The following is a 19,793-nucleotide window of genomic DNA, read 5'->3' as shown; positions in this document are numbered from 1 at the left end:
TCTATCCAGCAAGACTATCATTTAAAGTCAAAGGACAGATAAACAGCTTCTCAGACAAGAAAAAGCTAAAGGAGATCATCACAGTATTATAAGGAGTATTACAAGGAGTGTTACAAGGAATGTTAGAGGGACTTCTTTAATATGAAAAAAAAGATCAAGAATATGAATAATAAAATGGCAATAGTTAAATATCAACAATTACTTTCAATGTAAATGGATTAAACACTTTGATCAAAAACACAGGGTGGCTGAATGCATAAGAAAACACAACCCTTACAAATGCTGAGTACAAGACACTCACTTCAGATTGAAAGGCACACATAGCTTGAAAGTAAAGGGATGAAAAAAGATATTTAATGAAAATGGAAATGGAAAAAACACAAAAAAGCTGGGGTAGCAATACTTTTACCAGACAAAATAGACTTGAAAACAAAGCCTATAACAAGAGACAAAGAAGGACCCAGTAATTCCATTTCTGAGTATTTATCTGAAGAAACCCAAAATGCTACTTTGAGGGAACATGTGCATCCATATGTTCATTGTTCATTGCAGCATTATTTACAATAGCCAAGATGTGGAGGCAGCCTGGGTGTTCGTTGATGGAAGAATGGATAAAGAGGAGGTGGTACATGTGTACAGTGAAATATTGCTTGGCTATGGAAAGGAATGGGTTCTTGCCATCTGTGGAGGCATGAATGGACCTGGAGGGTATTGTGCTGAGTGGAGTATGTCAGAGAAAGACAGATGCAATGTGATTTCTCTTATATGTGGAATCTAAAGAAATAAACCAACAAACAACACAGAAATACACGCGCGCGCATGTGTGAAGCTGTGCTAGGATGTTGTCATTAATACCTGTTGTTGATAAGCACTGTTGATTGGCACTGCTGGGGACTTATTGATAAGAATATGTGGAGGAGAGACAATTGTGATACTTTAAAAAATGGTTTAAAATAATATAAATTTATTATCTTACAGTTCTAGATGTTAGAAGTCCAAAAGGGGCCTCATTGGGTTAACATCAAGGTGTCAACAGAGCAGATTCCTCTGCAGACTCTATGTGGGAGGTTTTTCCAGCTTGTATAGACTGCCTACATTCCTTGCCTCCTGACAGGCTTCCTCTAATTTCACAACCAGCAATGTCAGGATGAACTTTTCTCATGGGGACATATCTCTCTGGTTCTCACTCTTCTGACTCCTTCCACTAATCAAGGACCCTTTTGATTACAATGGACAGCTCAGATACTCCAAATGTGACGGATGTTTAAACTTTAAAGTCCAAGAATTTATAAGGATTTCCTGAGAGTGTTTGGTCTGGGTAAAGTTCCCCTTTGCTAATCTAACTAAATAGCTCTCCAAAGATCTTGAGACACTTACTCCAGCCATAATAAGGCTCCCCTTGGTTAGTAGTGGCAGTGGTGGTAAACTGTGTGGCAACTTCAGGAAGAGAAGGGATTCTCTGTTCCTGTCTTGGTGAGGTTACTTCGTGTAGGCAGTGGTGCCCAGCACGTACAGGTCCCTGGAATGATAAACTTAGAAGCAGCCCGCCTTGTCTGCCAACACTGGTGCCATGGCTTGCTGTGTGCTCCAGGATTGAGGGACCTAAGCTGGCAGCTGATACCCAGCTTTTAGTTGAAACAACTGACTTTACCTAGAACAAACTTGCAGAAAGGTATACGCACTAAATTTGGACTTTATTTCTTTCACCTTCCCTTTGCTTGGAACAATAGTGTAATTAATCTATCATTGGTTTCTAGAGTTATTTATCAGCTTATTAAGAGACATTATCCTACATGCTATTGGCTTGTGAAATATTACTATTAAAAATTGTAATTCCCGCAGTGAACCTGTGTTAAATATGTGGAAAAGACAATCTCAATCCGTGCATAATTTGCCCCAAACGAAACCCCCCCATACCTTCCTCCCCACGTTTTTTCTCGAGAGAATAGAGGCTAGGCGCATCAGTGCATCTTCAGTGCAGTTGCCTATTTTGGGACTGCCTGGCATATCCCCTCCTCCTTTCTTCTTCTGGCAAACGCCTGCCTAATCGTGCTAATAGATTCAGCTTGAAAGTCACGTTCTCCGTGCACCCGTAGATGTTTCTACCGCCCACACACACCAGGCACAGGAAAGAAAGGGTGTATCTGAGTCATCTCTACGATCCCCAGGCCGGCATGCGCTCAAGCACATGAACGCTGAATGAATGGGAACATCCCGACACTAGGCGGGGGATCTGCCCGCAGGGATTTCCTCGGAACCAACTCCACCTCCCCCCACGCAGGACCTCAGCGGCTGGGGCTGCGGTGCGTATACTGACCGGGGAACCCAGGGCACAACCCCCTCCAGCCCCACCTCCTCGGGACGCACCTGGAGTCTTCCCAAACGCCCACCAAGCCTCGGTCCCCATCCCCACAGCCCCACCCCACATCACGCAACATCGTCCTAGCGCCTATCCCGGCGTCACCGCGAGGGCCCCGTCGCTCGCGATTGGCCAAACGTGGCATAGCGCCATCTCGGCCTACCGCGCGTGCGCGCCCTCATTGGCTGGCGGCGACGATGGGCGGGGCCTGCGCGTAGGGCGCGCAGGGCGGGGCGAGCTCGCTCTCTGGAGCCCCGCCCCCTGGCCTCTAACTGGTACCGAGCGATCTCCAGAGGCTGAAGCGCGCGGGTCCAGGCGACAGGCGGAGGGCGCGCGGCGGTTACTCTGGTTACTGCTGAAGCGCTGGTGAGGGATGCTGGTGAGGAAGCCGTAGGGAGCCGCCGCCGTCGCCCTCGGAGAGAAGCTCTCTGGACGCCTCTGTTTACCTGCGGGGACACGAAGTCGCGGACTGGGAGGTTCGGGGGCAGGTGAATCGCGAGCTGCTGCCGAGGAGAAAGTCTCGAGGTAGGGGCTGCGCTTCCCCGTCTTGGAGCCGCAGCCTTGAAACCAGATCCATCTTCGGTGGGGGAGAAGGCAGCCCGGCCATTTCCCGCTTGACCGTGGGCCGCGTAGCTGGCGGTCCCGGGTAGAGGAATCCGACTCCACGCTGGCCCTGGCATCGCTGTCGGAAGAGGCGAGGCCGCATTTTTCTCAGCGCCAAGATCATTGATTTTTCGTTGTTGTTTCCCCATCCTCTTCTGAAAGAACACCTGCTGCTGGTGAGAGAGAACAGTTTTACCGTACGATGAGCCTACATCAGAATTGAAAACATCACCCGCAACAACCCCCAGGAAAAAACTCTCTAAAGAAAAATAAATGGATTGCCTGAAAGAGGAGAGAGTCTAATCCGGAGCTGTTGGAGCGGGCGATTTTTAAATACTGCGTTCTAAGTCCTGTAGACCTTCCCCCCTTCAGATACTTTTATACTAACTTTATATGATTTTTCTAAGTTAGTCTGATTCGAACTGTAATTCTGTGACGGTGTTTACTGGCATTGGGCCGGTTCCCCGTGCTCCTTTTGGGAACACACTTTGGGGAGAACTTCTGATCACCAAAACCCTACCGGGCAAAAAAGGATCTTACCATCGCCGGGTGCCACCAAAGGAGCCTTTGAACCATGTGGACTTTTCTTGGCCTTGCCACTTTCACCTATTTTTATAAGAAATGTGGGGACATCATCACTCTGGCCAACAAGGAGCTCTTGTTGTGCGTGCTGGTGTTCCTGTCGCTGGGCCTGGTGCTCTCCTACCGCTGTCGCTACCGAAGCGGGGCCCTCGTGGGGCGCCAGCAGAGTGGGTCCCAGCTGGCGGTTTTCTCCGATATATTGTCAGCCTTGCCTTTCATTGGCTTCTTCTGGGCCAAATCACCCCCTGGAACAAAAAATAAGGAGCAGCTCAGGTCTAAGAGGGTAGGTTGAATTCAAAGTGGGCAAATGATGAGTGTCTTGTTGTAAAATTGGGAGTGGGGTCACTCAAATGTAAATTTTCTCCTTTAAAGGGCAAAAGGCGGCAGCTTCCTTACTCTGATGTGAATTCTCATTTAGTTGGTGTGTTTTTTTTTTAAAGCTTTTGACTGTGCTTGACTACATCTTTGACACTCTTCAGAATGATTTGAAAATCTTTGTCTCATTTAGTACTGGTTGAGCCAAGGCTAAATGAAATTGACTTGATTATGAATGTCGATTTGATTATGAAAGGTGAAATGTTAGAATTTCATTTTGAAGGAGGACAGAATCACTTTCTGGGATGGGGGAAAAATGTTTTATTTAAATCCTTGGGTAAGGGTGGTATTTGTACCTGGGAAGAAAGAAACCTGCTGCAGGTAAGTCCACTCACTGTCCAGAAGTGACAGCTGGCTGCGGAAAGTGACAGAGCCATTAGAAGAACTGGCAGAGTAAAAATGCTCAGCATTTTGAAGTCCTGGGCAAAACGCCCTCCTCTTCCCACATCCGTGGAACCTTCAGTAGTGTCCTCATCAGGGGAATAACTGAGTGATGTCCACAGTGCAGTCATGTTTCCAAATCAAAGGCTGGGTCTTCCAATACGTGTGAAGTTGTGTTCCTTGCGAAGGCAGCAGAGGACAGTGGTGTGAGGTGAGGGCAGGACGGGTCCTTGAGGCCAGAGCACTTAGGGCCTGTTGGCCATGGGCGTTTGGACTTTTTCCCAAGAGCACTGGAGGATTCTAAGCATGGAGTAACAATACTTGATTTTCACTTTTTAAAAAGAACATTCCAGTTGCTGTGTGGTGAGTGGATTTTAGGGGGAGAAGAATGGAAGCAAGAGTCGGGGAGAGACTTGGGGATTAGGGTGAGTGGCCTGCAAAGTGATGTACTCTCTCAGGGGTCTGGCTCTTCATTAGGTTACTGGATACACAGTGCAGATCAGCACGGCTCACAGAAGAGAGGGACTTGGTTTAGAATTTTTACTTGACCACTTCCTTCCTGGCTGTGGGACCTTTGGCAAATTGCTTAGTTTTCTGTAAGAATCAGTTGTCTCTTCCGTTAGATGGGGACAGCAGCAGCCTTGATAGTGGTTAGGGAATTAAATGATGTAATGTTTGCAAAATGCCTGGCCCATAACTGTGTGATAAAGGGAGCTATTCATGTTAGTCTAAAGGAAGGATACATCAGTTAGGAGTCTTTTGAGTTGTACTAAGGTCTGTGGTATGGTGGGTGTGGGCTGGAGGAATGGGAAAGGAGGGACAGGGAAACGAAGTCTCAGTTTGAAATCCTTGATATGGTTGTCTGGGATAACTTCCCTCGGGGTCACTGAGCACTAACTAATCCAGGGGCTGGAATGCTGTTACATCATTCTGTGCAGACAAATCATGGGGTAGGAACATGCAGTTGTCAATAGTCAATATTGGTTCTACTTTGTAAATGCTTCACGCTTTCTGCTCATTTGTTAGAAACTGGGCAGTTGTTAGACTGCATTAGAGCACCAAGTTCCCATGAGTGGTTCCTCTTCTGACCTGGCTCTGAAAAACTTGACTTCCTCCAGAGTTCCTCTTTCAGGATTGTGTGTGTGTGTGTGTGTGTGTGTGTGTATGAGTAACAGGGAAAACCTCAGAACAAAAGCTCATACAAAATGGCTAAGATGACACATGACAAAAGCTCATCTTGCTCTTGGAACAGTAATTTAAATATAGTCAGTTGTTCTGGCCATTAAGAAATGCTGTACTGATGGGAAGAGTAGTCTTCGCCTCTTGGTAAAGGACAAAAGGGTAATTTCGCTAAGAAATTATTAAAAATGGAATGTCAAGGCTCCAATCCATTACGGAAATAAAGGAAGGCTGGGTGAGTATTACAACACAGGGAATTAAAATTCTAAAGGATTTTAGGGTTGAGCTCCTTCCTTTTTGCCTGAGGTCTTTTCATTAAAAGCATTTCTAAATGGCATTTAACCTTAATCATGAAGGTCAGAGAACTCAAGGAAGATGGGTCCTTACAATCAATTCTGTACCTGAATTGTTGTCATATTTGAGAATATACATACCCCGCCAAAAAATACTCATTACAACATTGAATTGTTCATTTCCAAAAAACCCAGTAACAGTCAGTGTTATTCTCAGTGGGCATAAATCTTTCAAAGCAGGATTTTTTCATTTTATGATCAAAGTTCAAGTTTTTACTCTCAGCCCAGTTACTGATAGGTTAATGTAAATTGGGACCAACTTGATGTCATTGACTAGGCTCTCTTAGAGTACCAGAAAGGGGAAAAAGGAAGGGGTAAATCAAATATGTTATTCTATGTTAGGGACTAAAGTTGTGAACAGATCAAGTCCCAAGGGACAAAATGAGTTATTTTGTTCTTTTGCAATTTTGTTGAATTAAATAGTCCTCAACTAGTAGATGAGTAGCCAGAGTTTGACAGTCTGATATAAAAGTGATTTTAGGTTATATATATATATATATATATATATATATATATATATATATATATAATGTGCTGAATAATTTGCACTATGAAGTCAAATCAGAAGTTGTACGTGATTTGCACCCGGTAGATGTTTAGTATGTATTTGAAGAACTGAGTAATTAATGATAGAATTTTCCCTATAATAAGTCTTTGAAGCCCCGTATGAACATTTTTTTATATTTAGCCTGGTGTGGATTTCTAAATATGTCTGTATCATAGCATCTTCTAAATACCATATTTGGAAAAGGAATATACATTTAATTTTCTTGGGACATTATACATTTTTATTTATCCAACATTTTGATATCCTTGGTTTTCATATATGATCTGGATTTTAAGATGTAATGGTTCATTTGGTTTGTTAATGTTTAGTGTGTAGCTTTTGCCCAAGATGCAAAAGTCCGGTGTGTCTGTAGTATTAGTAGTATGCTTTAAGGATAGCAAACGTGGATACATAACTCACTTTTTTTTTTTTTTTTAAAACAGTGCAGAAAAGGAACCAGTATTTCAGAAACCACCTTAATAGGAGCAGCTGCCTCTACCTCGGTATTTTCTCAAAATGATCCAGAAGTTATCATCGTGGGATCTGGTGTACTTGGCTCTGCTTTGGCAGCAGTGCTCTCCAGAGATGGAAGAAAGGTGACAGTAATTGAGAGAGATTTACAAGAGCCTGATAGGATAGTTGGGGAATTCCTGCAGCCAGGTGGTTATCATGTCCTGAAAGACCTTGGTCTTGGAGGTAGGTCCATATTGATTGTTAGGAAATACGTGATATAAACAAACACTGTTCACTTTAGACTCTCCTATCACTGGTAAAAACGTATTCAACTAATTTTCACTTATAAAAGTTACTTTACTTACTTGAAGTGGGATTAAAAAACATTATCAGAAAACTACTTTGATTTTAGCATAGACATGTGATAAGTTTTTCTTTTATCAGAAATGAAATTATTTTAATGTACTGTATCTTAATACATTGTATTTTAATGTATTTAAACAGATAGTATGTGACAGTTTTAATACACTGGCCAAAGTCCACTTTTTCACTTAACATAAACGTATTTCTACTACTGTTAACTGTTTTTTCCTTATAATTGTAAGCCTATGCATAGCATTTTCTCAATTGATACTTCATAATGTAATTTACCTTTCTAATTTAGATTAATATTTAGGTTATTTTCAGTTATTTATTAGAGATAACATTGTAGTGAACCTATTCTTGCACATGACTAAACATTGTTAAAAATTCTATCTTTAGGGTGAATTTCTTAGAGGAATTTCCAAGACTAAGGTTATTATGTCAGAGGATGCTAACTTCTTCATGGTTCTTGATAATTACTGCTTTAGTTATTTTCTAAAATGTTATTAGTTTATAGCATGACCAATAATATATAAATTTATCAGTTTTATTTACTCTCACCAGTACTTTTGATAGATCTGGTGTCTTATTGTTTCAATTTTATTTCATTGATTTTTAAAAAAATCAAATTTTTAACATTTTCCCTGATTTGTTCAGTTTCTCTAATGTTTAATGTGAATCATCAGTATACCTTCTGCCCATTATTGGGGTCTTAATATTTTTCCTATGGATTTTAATGACTAAGTTTTATATATAAATATTAATCTTTTGTGATACTACAAATTTGCTAGAATTGTCTTCCAGAAGCATTAAAATTTCTGAAATAATTACATTAATGTCTAGTTCTCTAAATGGTATCATAGCTTTTTTTTTTAAAAAAATATTTCTTTCAGTTATAGTTGACATTCAGTGTTTCAGGAGCATAGCACATAGACATTTATATAATTATGCAGTGACCCCTAATTAGTCTAGTACCCATCTGGCAGTATCCATAATTGTTGTGACATTACTGACTGTATTCTCTGTGTTGTATTTTACATCCCAGTGACTAGTTTGTAACTACCAATTTGTATTTCTTAATCCCTTCACCTTTTCACCCAGCTGAAGATGGAGTCTCTTTCCATGCCTCCATGACTTCTTGGTGCCTAGTATAACTCTGGGCATATTAACAAAATTGATTTTTTTGGACTGAATTGTTTTGCAGATACAGTGGAAGGTATTGATGCCCAGGTTGTACATGGCTACATAATTCATGATCGGGACAGCAAATCAGAGGTTCAGATTCCTTACCCGGTGTTAGAAAACAATCAAGTGCAGAGTGGAAGAGCTTTTCATCATGGAAGATTGATCATGAGTCTCCGGAAAGCAGCTATGGCAGAGCCCAAGTAAGACTGCTTCAAATATATAATGTTAAAGACTTAATTAACACATTTAAACTTGGCCTTTGCACAGATACTATTTTATAAATTTTCCTAAGTGTTGTTTGGGTAGGGGCTAGGCCATAGGTCTTACACTAAAATAAACCATGAGTTAGAAGAGTGTTAGATCTTTTCAGAGCCTTTTTTAAGACTGTCATATAGAGAATTTTTGGGGGGATGACATGGAACTATTGAGAATTTTTCTTTGATTAAATAAATTGTGTGATTTTTATATGGCTGGAATTGAGAGGACATAGTTGTAACTAAGGTGTATAAGTCCACGTGTGCCCATTTGGGAGTTGGGGTTTGTGGCTATGATGCTTCCTATTAAAAGACAGGACAGAGGCATCAAGGGGAAAGAAATCCATGTTCCATTCTTACGAAGGACCTAGTCTGACAGGACTAGCTTCTTCTCTTGTTAACTTGTATTTGCCTCTAGGCTTTAAACACTATAATTAAGGAAGTTTTAACCCTCCTGTCATTGGCATCAGTGTTGACAAAGCAAATGAAGAAGTAGATTTCTCCTTAGGACTGAAAGGATTTGGTATCTGGAAGTAGAATGTATTTATTGTAGAAAAATGGGAAAATACCCAAAATATAAAGAAGATTCTAAAAATTATCCATGATCCTTCTGACTAGAAGTCACTACTATGAATAATTTGGTGGATAAACTTCAATTCTGTTTTCGTATCTATGTATGAATTGGTGTGGGTATGTAAAGTTTTCTGTATGTACGTATTTTATTTTTTAATGAATTGAGATAAAAATGTTACTTTTTAAAATCATTACATTAGTAATATATATTCAATTTTAAGAAATTAGAATCAGAATTGTACACCTGAAATCTATGTAATTTCACTAACAATTGTCACCCCAATAAAAAAAAATTAGTAAATGAAAACCACATATAATTCTAAAACCCATTAATGATGTTTTTGCTTTTTGTCCTTCCAGACCTTCTTCTGTGCATGTGTGTGCACACGCGTGCATGTTCAGTTTACGTGGTAAACTGGAGATTGGGGATAAGGAATTTTGGATTCCTTATTTAAATTGCTCACGTGTGCCACGATAGAATTTATTTGTTTCTTTACCTTTCAGTGCACAGTTTATTGAGGGCGTTGTGCTGCAGTTACTAGAAGAAGATGATGCTGTGGTTGGAGTTCAGTACAGGGATAAAGAAACCGGAGACATCAAGGTGAGATATATCAAACGTTAGCTTTTCCCGAGAGATGTTTTTCCCTTTCTTTTTCTCCTATTCCTTTAAAAAAGGCTCACCAAATTATTATTCAACAAATGGACTGAGTTCTTTCTAAGCCCTGTGCAACAGGATGGATTTCAGATTGTAACACATTGGTCTTTACAGCACCTCAGCATGCTATACGAATAACTCTGTAAACAAACACCACTGGATTAACAGTAATGCAAAACAGTATGAAATAAGAAATATACACTAGCGGAGAAACAGAGGGGAACTAGAAGGTGAAAAAGGAAGGATTCAACATAAAAGAAATAATTAGGATAAAATAAACCATTGTTTAAATCAGAAAAGCAAGAATAAGAGAATCTCTGGGGAAATAGCAGAATAAAATAGTATGCAGAATATGCTCATGTGGGTCAAAGGCTAATCTGTTAATTCTTCTGGGAGGCTCTGGGGTCACAACCCCCTAGAAATTGTACTCTGGTGAGGATGATTGCAAGGTATAATATAAGTATGTACATACATCCATGTGGACAAAAATTCTAAGCCCTAGCCACTGATTGAAAGCACTATATGAAGTTAGAAAAATTCTAGTATAAAAAGAATCTGGCTAGTCCTTCAAAATCGTAATGAGATTCAGTCTTCTATGGGCCATACTTGCTTTGTAGTTGTTTTCCCTATTATTTATCAAAGTGTAGCTTAATCCCTGAAGGTTTGGATGGTAGAGCTTTGAAGGAAGGTGATCAGAGGAAGAAGGTGACCAGGAACTCAGGAAGTGTCTCTAAAAATTGGTTGTGCATGAACTTTTAAGCCCACGTAACAGCTTCTTCAACAGCATTATCTTCAAATACCTGCTATAATGTTATCTGATAATATATTTAAATCCATTTATGCACATTTTACAAGAATAATCCTCATACTGTGTATTTCTAACCATTTTGCTGAGCAGTCTTTATCTTTGTTGTAGGAACTCCATGCTCCATTGACTGTTGTTGCAGATGGACTTTTTTCCAAGTTCAGGAAAAACCTGATCTCCAACAAAGTTTCTGTTTCATCTCATTTTGTTGGCTTTCTTATGAAGGTACGGTAGGACTGTAGTTGTAGAAAAAGAAAAGCAACTTGAAATTTGCAAATTATTAAAATATTTTATATTTTTCTAGGATGCCCCGCAGTTTAAAGCAAATCATGCTGAACTTGTTTTAGTGAATCCAAGTCCAGTTCTCATCTACCAGATAGCATCGAATGAAACTCGAGTACTTGTTGACGTTCGAGGAGAATTGCCAAGGAATTTAAGAGAATACATGACTGAAAATATTTACCCACAATTACCTGGTAAGAAATAGAATTTCACTCCCATTGTAATCTACACTTTGAAAGTAAATCTCACAAACGGCTCACCGTCTCATTCTCTCTAAAGCTGTGTGTAAAATAGGCCAGAGATAAGGGTGGCAGGTGAAAAATGCATCCAGTCAATCAGATATACTACTGGAGCTGAACAATTTATTTAAACTAGCACATAAGAAAATCTCCAAAATAAAATGGTAGTTTCAATATATTTTTTCATATCAATAATTAAAGCAGAGTTTTCAGAATAATTATTGACAAAATTTTCATATTTTTTGAAGTAGTCTAGATAGTAATCTAAGGTCTGTGAATTCTTGAAATATCTCATACTTTTTTATGCTTGGTTTTGTGGTAGCTACCGTTTATTGAATGTGTACTATATAAGAGATGTTTTACAATCAGAATTTCATTTAATCTACACAACCACCCTATGACATAGGCATTATCTTAGCCTCACTTTACAGATGAGGGAACCATGATTCAGAGAGTTTACTTAGCTTCTCCACGTATAAACTATTAGTGGCAGAGCCAGGGCTGAAACCAGGCCTGCCAGGCTCATACACTTCTGCCCTCAGAATGTGACAGCTATAAGGAATCGGTGAGATTTTAGTTTTGAGTTGGATACAAAAAGGCTTCATGAGATTTCAGGCATCTTTATAAAAACATAAAAATTACTTTTTGTTTGTTTTTTTTGAATAGGAAGATATACATAAGAAAGAAATGTAAATTTATTAAGACTATAGATAAAATGGAAACCCTGCTGCCAATTATGATTATAGTAATAGGAAACTATGCTTGGTCTGAGTACATTTTGTAAAAATACTGTGTTTTTCAAGTTATTTTTTTAAAAAAGGAAATACACTCTGTTTAATAATTAACAGAATATTAGCAGAAATGAAGTGAAATGAAGGTATACATGGACCAACTTGGATTTTTAATAATGACATTTTCAACATTTTAGTACATTTTCACTCAGTTAAGCCATTTTTGAAGCTTTCAGATGAAAAATGAGCTATGCATATTTAGGAAAAGGACCTCATTTTTTTAAAGCATTTTTTTTTTACTATGGATTGATTTTTCCAATTGAAAGGTTAGTTGGAGTAGACGACCCTGAGATCATGAAGGGATTTGCAGGTTTATATTAATATTAGGTTATTGAAATACTGTAGGAATAGAATGGTTTCAAAATAGGAATTCCGCTCTTGCATCCCCAGATTACACGGGGAACTGTACGAAAAGAAAGTTCATTTTCTATGAGTAGAAGCACAAAACTTGAAACTGGGAAGTACCTTAGAATAAGCTAATGGCAGTCGTTTCATTTTATAGATGGAATAAAATGAAGCTGAGAAAGGGAGCGCTCTCTGCATCCTGTCCTTTTTCTAGTGTAAATATTCTCCTGCTGTTTGTGAATTGAGAGTATTTGTCATCTGACAATATCAGAATATGGTGGTGACAATAAATTGTTAAATATGACAGCTGTCAGTTAACATTTGGGAGAGGGGGGTGGTTTTCTTCCTGTCTCATGTCATCTGAATTTGCTTCACTTCCTCTAGTTTTTCATTCATTCAGCTGTATGTCCTTATATTAATTTTCTTAGATTCCTTTCTTAGCATGAATGACTAGGTGCTTAATAATTTTATAAATTCAATAATTAGTTCTTGATTTATTACAAGGCTGTAACAGATGTATAGTAGGTATTTGTTTATACTTGATAGATAAGAAAATGTGGTAACTGGGAATTGAAATGTTATAAACCATCTATTTGGTGGGGTGGGATTTATTGCAGATCATTTGAAAGAACCATTCCTAGAAGCCATCCAGAATTCTCGTTTGAGGTCGATGCCTTCAAGCTTCCTTCCTCCTTCACCAGTAAACAAACAAGGTATTATTTTATTGGACTTATTTTATAAAGGGTATTCAAATTCAATATTCCTAATGACATGTACATGAGTAAATTTATACTGCTGGGAATAACATGTGCAGCAGAGAATTGGTGACTGTGGATTAACACATTAATACCAAAATTAGTTTTATGATATCATCTTTAGTTATTGTTTGAGTGTATATAAGTCACTGTGTTAGTCACTGGGGATACAACAGTCAAATACAGTCCTTGATCTAGAGAAGGCAATTTTCTAGACAGATAATGATAGAGACAGATAATTTCAGAACACTGTTGATAAATGCTGTTAATAAAAACACACTCATGGTACCACAGATTAACTGTGCAGGGGGTGTGCACAGCAGGGAGTGGGGGCTTGGGAACTGGGAAGGATGTTAGGGGACACATTACTCAGGAAATAAAGCTGGAGTTGGGGCATGGAGAATGGGTGGATGTTCATAGCTGGCCAGTGAGAGGAGGGGCTTCTAAGTAGATGGAGTGACAGCTGCAGTCGTCTGTAAGGCTGAGAAATGGTGGCACTTTGCATGAGCTCAGGTGGTTTCCTATGGCTGGAGCAGAGGAGAGGTGTCAAAGTGGAAGAAAGGTTAAGATATTTAAAGTTGATTTAGTTTTAATCCTGTAGACAGTGGAATTCATTGAAAAGGTTTTTTTTCATAATAGCTTTAATTGAGATATAATTCACAAATCATACAGTTCACCTTTTTAAAGTGTACAATTCATTAGTTTTTAGTATAGTCATAGATATATGCAGACATCACTACAATCAATTTTAGAACATTTTTATCACCCCAAGAAGAAACCCTGTTCCCATAAGCCATCACTCCTCATTTCTTCCCAACCTCCAGCCCCAGGCAACCAGTAATTCACTTTTTTGTATAGATTTGCCTCTTCTGGAGACTTACTCTAAGTGGAATCATCAATATGTGATCCTTTGTAACTGGCTTCTTTGAGGCTCATCCATGTTGCAGCATGTATCAGCCCTTCATTTGCTATTATGGCCAAGTAATGTTCCATGTGTGAATATCTGACCTGTTCATCAGCTGATAGACATTTAAGTTATTTCCATTTTTGGCTATTCTGAACAATGCTGCTGTGAACATCTGTACGAAATTGTGTGTGGACATCTGTTTTCATTTTTCTTGGGTATACACCTACAGGTTGCATTGCTGGGTTACATGGTAACCCATTGCTGTGTTTAACCCTTTGAGGAACTGCCAGACTATTCCAAAGTGGCTGCCCCATTTTACATTCCTATTAGCAATGTGTGAGGGTTATAAATTCTACACTCCTTGACGACATTTGTTATTATCTGTCTTTTTGCTCATAGCTATCCTAGTAGTAGGTGTGAACTGATACTTCATTGTTGTTTTGATTTGTAGTTCTCTGATGGATAATGATTTTGAACACGTTTTCTGGTGCTTATTTGGCTATTTGTTTATCTTCGGAAAAATGTCTATTCAGACTTTGCACATTTTTTAGTAGGGCAAATTAGAAAACATTGATTACTGGGTTTAAGAGTTCCTTATATATTCTGTATGACTTGCAAAAATTTTCATTTTGTGGGTTGTCCTGTCTCTTCTATGGTGTTCATTGAAATTTTTAATTTTCATGAAGTTCAGTTTTTCTGTTTTTTCTTTTGTCACATATTTGAAAAGGCTTTGTCCGGTCCAAGGTCATGAAGACTTACTCCTATATTTTCCCCTCGTTTTCTAGTTTTAGCTATTACATTTCAGTGTTTGATCTGTTTTGAGTAAAATTTTGCCTATGAAAAAAAATTTGTGTATGGTGTGAGGAAGGGGTCCTACTTCCAAACGAATATTGCTGTGAAGTGTCAAAGACCTCTTGATTTTTTTTCTCTTGTAGAAGACTTGCTTTCTATGCCTGGATGCCTGTAGATTTTTAAATATTTTCATAAAGGAAGCCTTATAAATATTTTGACATTGTCTGACTTAACCTTAGATTCGCATGTTGACTTTCACGAGGGCAGGGACCATATTCTTTTTCTCACTGTATTCCAAGTATCTGGCACATATTAAGTGCCCAATATATATTGATTGAATCAAATCTTGAATTTTTGCCTCAACAAATTTTAGTCATGATCTATTCCTTTGTATTTTCACAGTTACTTACTCACCTATGATATTTATAAATTAATATAGTAGTTACTTTTTTTTGGTCTCAAGGGATGCTCCAGGACAATACCATAATCTAAATGATCTCTTTATAGGTGTTCTTCTTTTGGGAGATGCATATAATATGAGGCATCCTCTTACTGGAGGAGGAATGACTGTTGTTTTTAATGATATAAAACTATGGAGAAAATTGCTAAAGGGCATCCCTGACCTTTATGATGATGAAGCTGTTCTCCAGGTAAGATAATAAATTATTCTTTGACAAAAAAATCTCAAAATAGATGTCTTTGTGGGGCCTAAGAGGAATGGGGCTTTGATGGGGACTTTGATGGGGAGATCTGGGAGCCGATGCTTAGCAGTGGCTCCTCGGCAGTCTCACTCAGGCTTGAAGCAGCTGACTTGCAACCCGTGAATCTTACAGAATTTTAAGTTTGAATATTAGGTCACACTGAATCGCATGGACCATTGTGCTCATAGTGATTGTAAATTTAGCTTCAGAGTCACAGAACTCAGGGGTCAGATTTTTTTTTTAAATAATAAATATAAGGTATAAGTACTGGTACGTGGTCCTCAGGATAAATATCAGTTTGAGGGGATTATAAACATTTCAGTTGGTACTTTCTTTTCCTCCTTTCCTTTTAGGCCAAACAGTCATTCTACTGGACAAGAAAAAGGTCTCATTCCTTTGTTGTGAATGTCCTTGCTCAGGCTCTTTATGAATTATTTTCTGCAACAGACGGTAAGTGTAGATATTTTAAAATAAATATCGAACTGCAGATTTTTAACACAGGAGAACAGAACAGGACTTCATTACCAAAAAAGTTAGTTGTTAGGCCAGAAATAGAAATGTTTCCTGACTTTCAAGTCGGTAGTCCTTTTTAACTTCATCCTTGAGCAAGATTTTTAGCTTCTAATTATTGTGTAGGTATGTCAGACCAGGCTGTTGTCTTCTCTTAGATGAGCTTAAAAGCAATACCTCAATAACATATCATTAGTTTTAAGTCTTCTGGTCCACATCACATCATGCATATCCCCAAATGCATGACTGTGATGGAGGATCTTTCTGGCCATGGATTAAAAGGCAACATAGTTCATCTGTTTCTTCCTGAACACTACTGTCAATTTATCTCAAAGTAGTATTTTGTAAAATGAGTATGAGCTTCAGATCACGTTTAGATTTTGTCCCGTTAAAGTGCACAAGAAGCAGAAAGCATCCACCTTTTGCTCATTTGAAATATTCCCATGCTTTTGTTTTCATTTCCATATTCATTGTAGAGAGGTGGTGGTCAACCTCTATATTAAGGAAAACATGACTTAGCAGAAGCCAGTGTTAGAAATAGAAGGAAAGGCAACTGTGCCATCTCCCAACCAGGGCAGTGTACAGTTAATAGTAGCTTAATGAAACTAGACCTTTAGGTTTTCAAGAGGAACTATAACTCAAATCCCATTACTTCAGATGCTTACAAAAAAACCCCAACAACACAAAAACCAATACGATTTATTTGACCTGGCCAAGGTCCTAGTTATTTGTGGTTTGGTGATCTGATTACAAAGGATAACACGGTACAAATGCCTTCTGTAGCCTCTATAACCATTGTTCTTGCTAAAAGAAAAAAACAACTTATTGTGACTCACAAAGCAAATCTCTTTTGCTAACTGGCAAGGTTGGGCAAGTAAAAAGAAAGAACCAAGTTTTGAGTTTTTCTAAGCTCTTCTTTCTAAGCTTATCTAAGCTCTTGAGTTTCTTAAATTATGAATTGGAATCTGGCAACCAAACAAAAAAAGTTATGAAGGTAACTTTTGGAGGCAGAAAGAGCTTTACTGGAATATAAGTTTATCTATCGCATCCTTTTTTATCTGTTGTAAAGAAAAATCTAGGCATTCCTGAAAAGAACATTGATTCTAAATTAAAATAGGTTACTGATTGATAATACTATGTTGTAAGGGTTTAACGAGTTATTTTGAGAAGTGTAAAAAACTATACAGATATAAGGCGTTATTGTTTTTCACTATTCAGAGATATTCCTTTTACTTGATAATTTACTGCTCAAAGGTATGGGCTGGGCATCTCAGGGAATTTGGTTTCCACCATTGTGACTTTATTACAAAAAGAATTTATAAACTGTTTTGCATCATTTAATGCATTTACAACATAATCAAGGAAGTAGTTTAAACAACTCTTAACTTCTGGGACCTACATTTTTGGTATAGTCATCATTTGATAACACAAAAGTTTATTCATACTTATATTACTATCCATAATGTTGATTGGAGAATTTAAAAGAAATCTTGGGTTGTTGAAATTCCAGGACAAGATTTTTAAAAAAATCATCTATAAAGGTTTGATATTTGTTACATCTTCATTTTTTTTCTGATATATCATTAGCACCCTAACATAACTGTGAAAATATTTTAATTGAGACTAACTTTTAAATTTCATTTTAGATACCCTACTTCAACTCAGAAAAGCCTGTTTTTTTTATTTCAAACTTGGTGGAGAATGTCTTATGGGACCTGTTGGGCTAATTTCTGTGTAAGTTGCTTTGATGACACAAAGAAAACAGATTATTCCAGAGTTTTTAGAATTGTTCAATTTATGAATTACTACAAATCTTTCTTCCTTATATAGTTTGTCATTTGATTATCCATTAGTATGCAAATCAGACAGTAGCCCAGAGAAATGAAGAAAGGTGACATTCACTTCTGTGTTTTATGTCTGGGAAACAGCACCGATTAGAAATTGGTGGTAGATGAGGCTAAAACCCTTGATTAAAATAGAAGCTTATTTTTTGCTTATGGGTTTATCCACATGATCTATACCTATGGAAGCTGTGGATGACTGAAAAATTTATATTTAAAAATTAGTTCGATGTACGTTCAGGGACTCTAGAAATTCAGTAATAATTTTGATGGTACAGATGTGAAGTCTTTTCTCATTCACGTCTAATCTGAATCTCAGTACTGTCATCTGTGGAAAAACCTAGACTCCAGTAGGCCAGGTCGTTCCGGTAATTCACACTGGGATCTCGAGATGAATGCAAGAAAACAGCTCAAAACATACGACTGATGTCAACTAGACTAAGAGGAGTTAACTGGCTTCTCTGATGGGTATATTCTAAGCAGTTCCTAGTAAAAATGTTTACAGATAATTTGACCCTGCCATCAAACTGAGCAGGCAGATACAAGCTTATGAAGTCCTAGAATTAAAAGTGTTTAGCTTTATAGTGATACATAATTGAACCTTTTTAATAGTAAATTTGAATTCCTGGGTCTCACCTCACTATGTATTTTTATTTTTTTTCTATTACAGACTGTCACCAAACCCTCTAACTTTAATCGGACACTTCTTTGCTGTCGCAGTCTATGCCACGTATTTTTGCTTTAAATCGGAGCCTTGGATTACGAAACCCCGAGCCATTTTCAGTAGTGGTGCTATATTTTACAAAGCGTGTTCTGTGATATTTCCTCTAATTTACTCAGAAATGAAGTACTTGGTTCATTAAGCTTAAAGGGGAACCATTTATGAATGAATTTTTGGAACTCATGAAGTCCTAAGAGACTTTCGGAAGAGGATTTATGCAGCATAGTACTATATACCACTTTTAAAATGGAAACTCTTGGACCAAGAATACGATTCATTTGTTTTTGAAGTTATTTGTATATAAACATGTAAATACATACTTTAATTTGCAATTTAAGATGAAGGTCAAATAAGATAGACGTGAAAGAAATGATTGTTACCATAAAATAGTGATAATCCTGAGAAGTTTTTCTTTTGAATTTGATATTCAGGATGAGTCATTGTTGGGACATACAAATAAAATGAAGAATTAACCTTAACATCTTTTTTGTTGTGGACTTTATGTAGCTCCATGATAATGGAAAAGAAAACTACAGTGGGATGCAAAATGCAGGGGAAAGCTGTTCCATTAAATGCCTGACACTGGGGAAGTTGCCTCAGTATCTCTGGACCTAATTTTCCTCTTCTATCTAGTAAGGCATTTTGATAAGTTTTTTTCTGAGTTCTTTGGAAATATCACATTCAGACAGGAAGCAATCAAGGGCTTGGTAAATTCCACTGTATAGCATTAACAAGCCAGGCTAGATTAGATAATGATTTCAAGAAACAGAGAATGAACAAATCAGCACTTGTAACACCTGGCATAAATAATGCCTTAAAATCCATTAGCTCTTACTGAGTTTACAGTGTATTTATTTGAAGAGATTATAGACACTCAGAAAGGGTTTCCTGAGACTTCAGTAAACCCCCAAATACCACAAAAGTAAATTGCTCCCCCTGAAATCAGAGCAGTACAGTGTAACCTGGGCTATGAAGGAACGACTTCAGAGTCTAATGGCTAGGGCCAAAATGACTTGTAAAGCCTTTATAATACAAATCTCTCTTTCTAAACTTATAAGTTCTCTTTCAGTTGAGAACATTTTTCACAGGCCAGATCACCAGTTGCATATACCACTTTGCCTTGTTTTAGTGGCACGTCTGGTGGACTCACTCTCTTGGTTCAGGAGATTCCCTCACATTTATCTCAAATCTCTATTTTCTGTTTAAAAACTCCCTTTCTTAGATCTGGCCTGTTTAGCAGCT

General features: G+C 38.0%; 2 protein-coding genes across 3 annotated transcripts in view; one reads left to right on the top strand and one right to left on the bottom strand.

Annotated features, from left to right (window-relative positions):
• Positions 1-3,229: 3,229 nt before the first annotated feature.
• Positions 3,230-19,030, top strand: SQLE (squalene epoxidase). The gene is made up of 11 exons (XM_019723232.2): positions 3,230-3,827; positions 6,823-7,075; positions 8,400-8,580; positions 9,712-9,808; positions 10,779-10,892; positions 10,972-11,143; positions 12,942-13,037; positions 15,286-15,428; positions 15,833-15,929; positions 17,636-17,723; positions 18,501-19,030. The coding sequence occupies exons 1-11, from the start codon at positions 3,537-3,539 to the stop codon at positions 18,691-18,693; spliced, it is 1,725 nt and encodes a 574-aa protein (XP_019578791.1). The 5' UTR covers positions 3,230-3,536; the 3' UTR covers positions 18,694-19,030.
• Positions 13,096-19,793, bottom strand: part of WASHC5 (WASH complex subunit 5) — a 63,245-nt gene continuing 56,547 nt past the window's right edge. The window contains exon 30 of one of the 2 annotated variants that reach the window (XR_012490790.1): positions 13,096-13,606. The gene's annotated coding sequence lies outside the window, so the exon portion shown is untranslated. Of the gene's footprint in view, positions 13,607-16,337; positions 16,484-19,793 lie in introns of those variants that run through there. The other variant, XR_012490791.1, reaches the window with a different exon arrangement.

This window comes from Rhinolophus sinicus, linkage group LG12, assembly GCF_036562045.2.
Source record: "Rhinolophus sinicus isolate RSC01 linkage group LG12, ASM3656204v1, whole genome shotgun sequence".
NCBI classification, from domain to species: Eukaryota; Metazoa; Chordata; class Mammalia; order Chiroptera; family Rhinolophidae; genus Rhinolophus; species Rhinolophus sinicus.
The sequence above is the reverse complement of the archived record's forward strand: the minus strand, read 5'-3'. Positions and strand labels throughout refer to the sequence as shown.

Excerpts from the sequence above, each read along its gene's own strand:
- SQLE (XM_019723232.2), top strand. The coding sequence starts at position 3,537 with ATGTGGACTTTTCTTGGCCTTGCCACTTTCACCTATTTTTATAAGAAA. Across the intron at positions 3,828-6,822 it reads AGCAGCTCAGGTCTAAGAGG|TGCAGAAAAGGAACCAGTAT; the intron begins GTAGGTTGAATT and ends TTTTTAAAACAG. Across the intron at positions 7,076-8,399 it reads GAAAGACCTTGGTCTTGGAG|ATACAGTGGAAGGTATTGAT; the intron begins GTAGGTCCATAT and ends ATTGTTTTGCAG.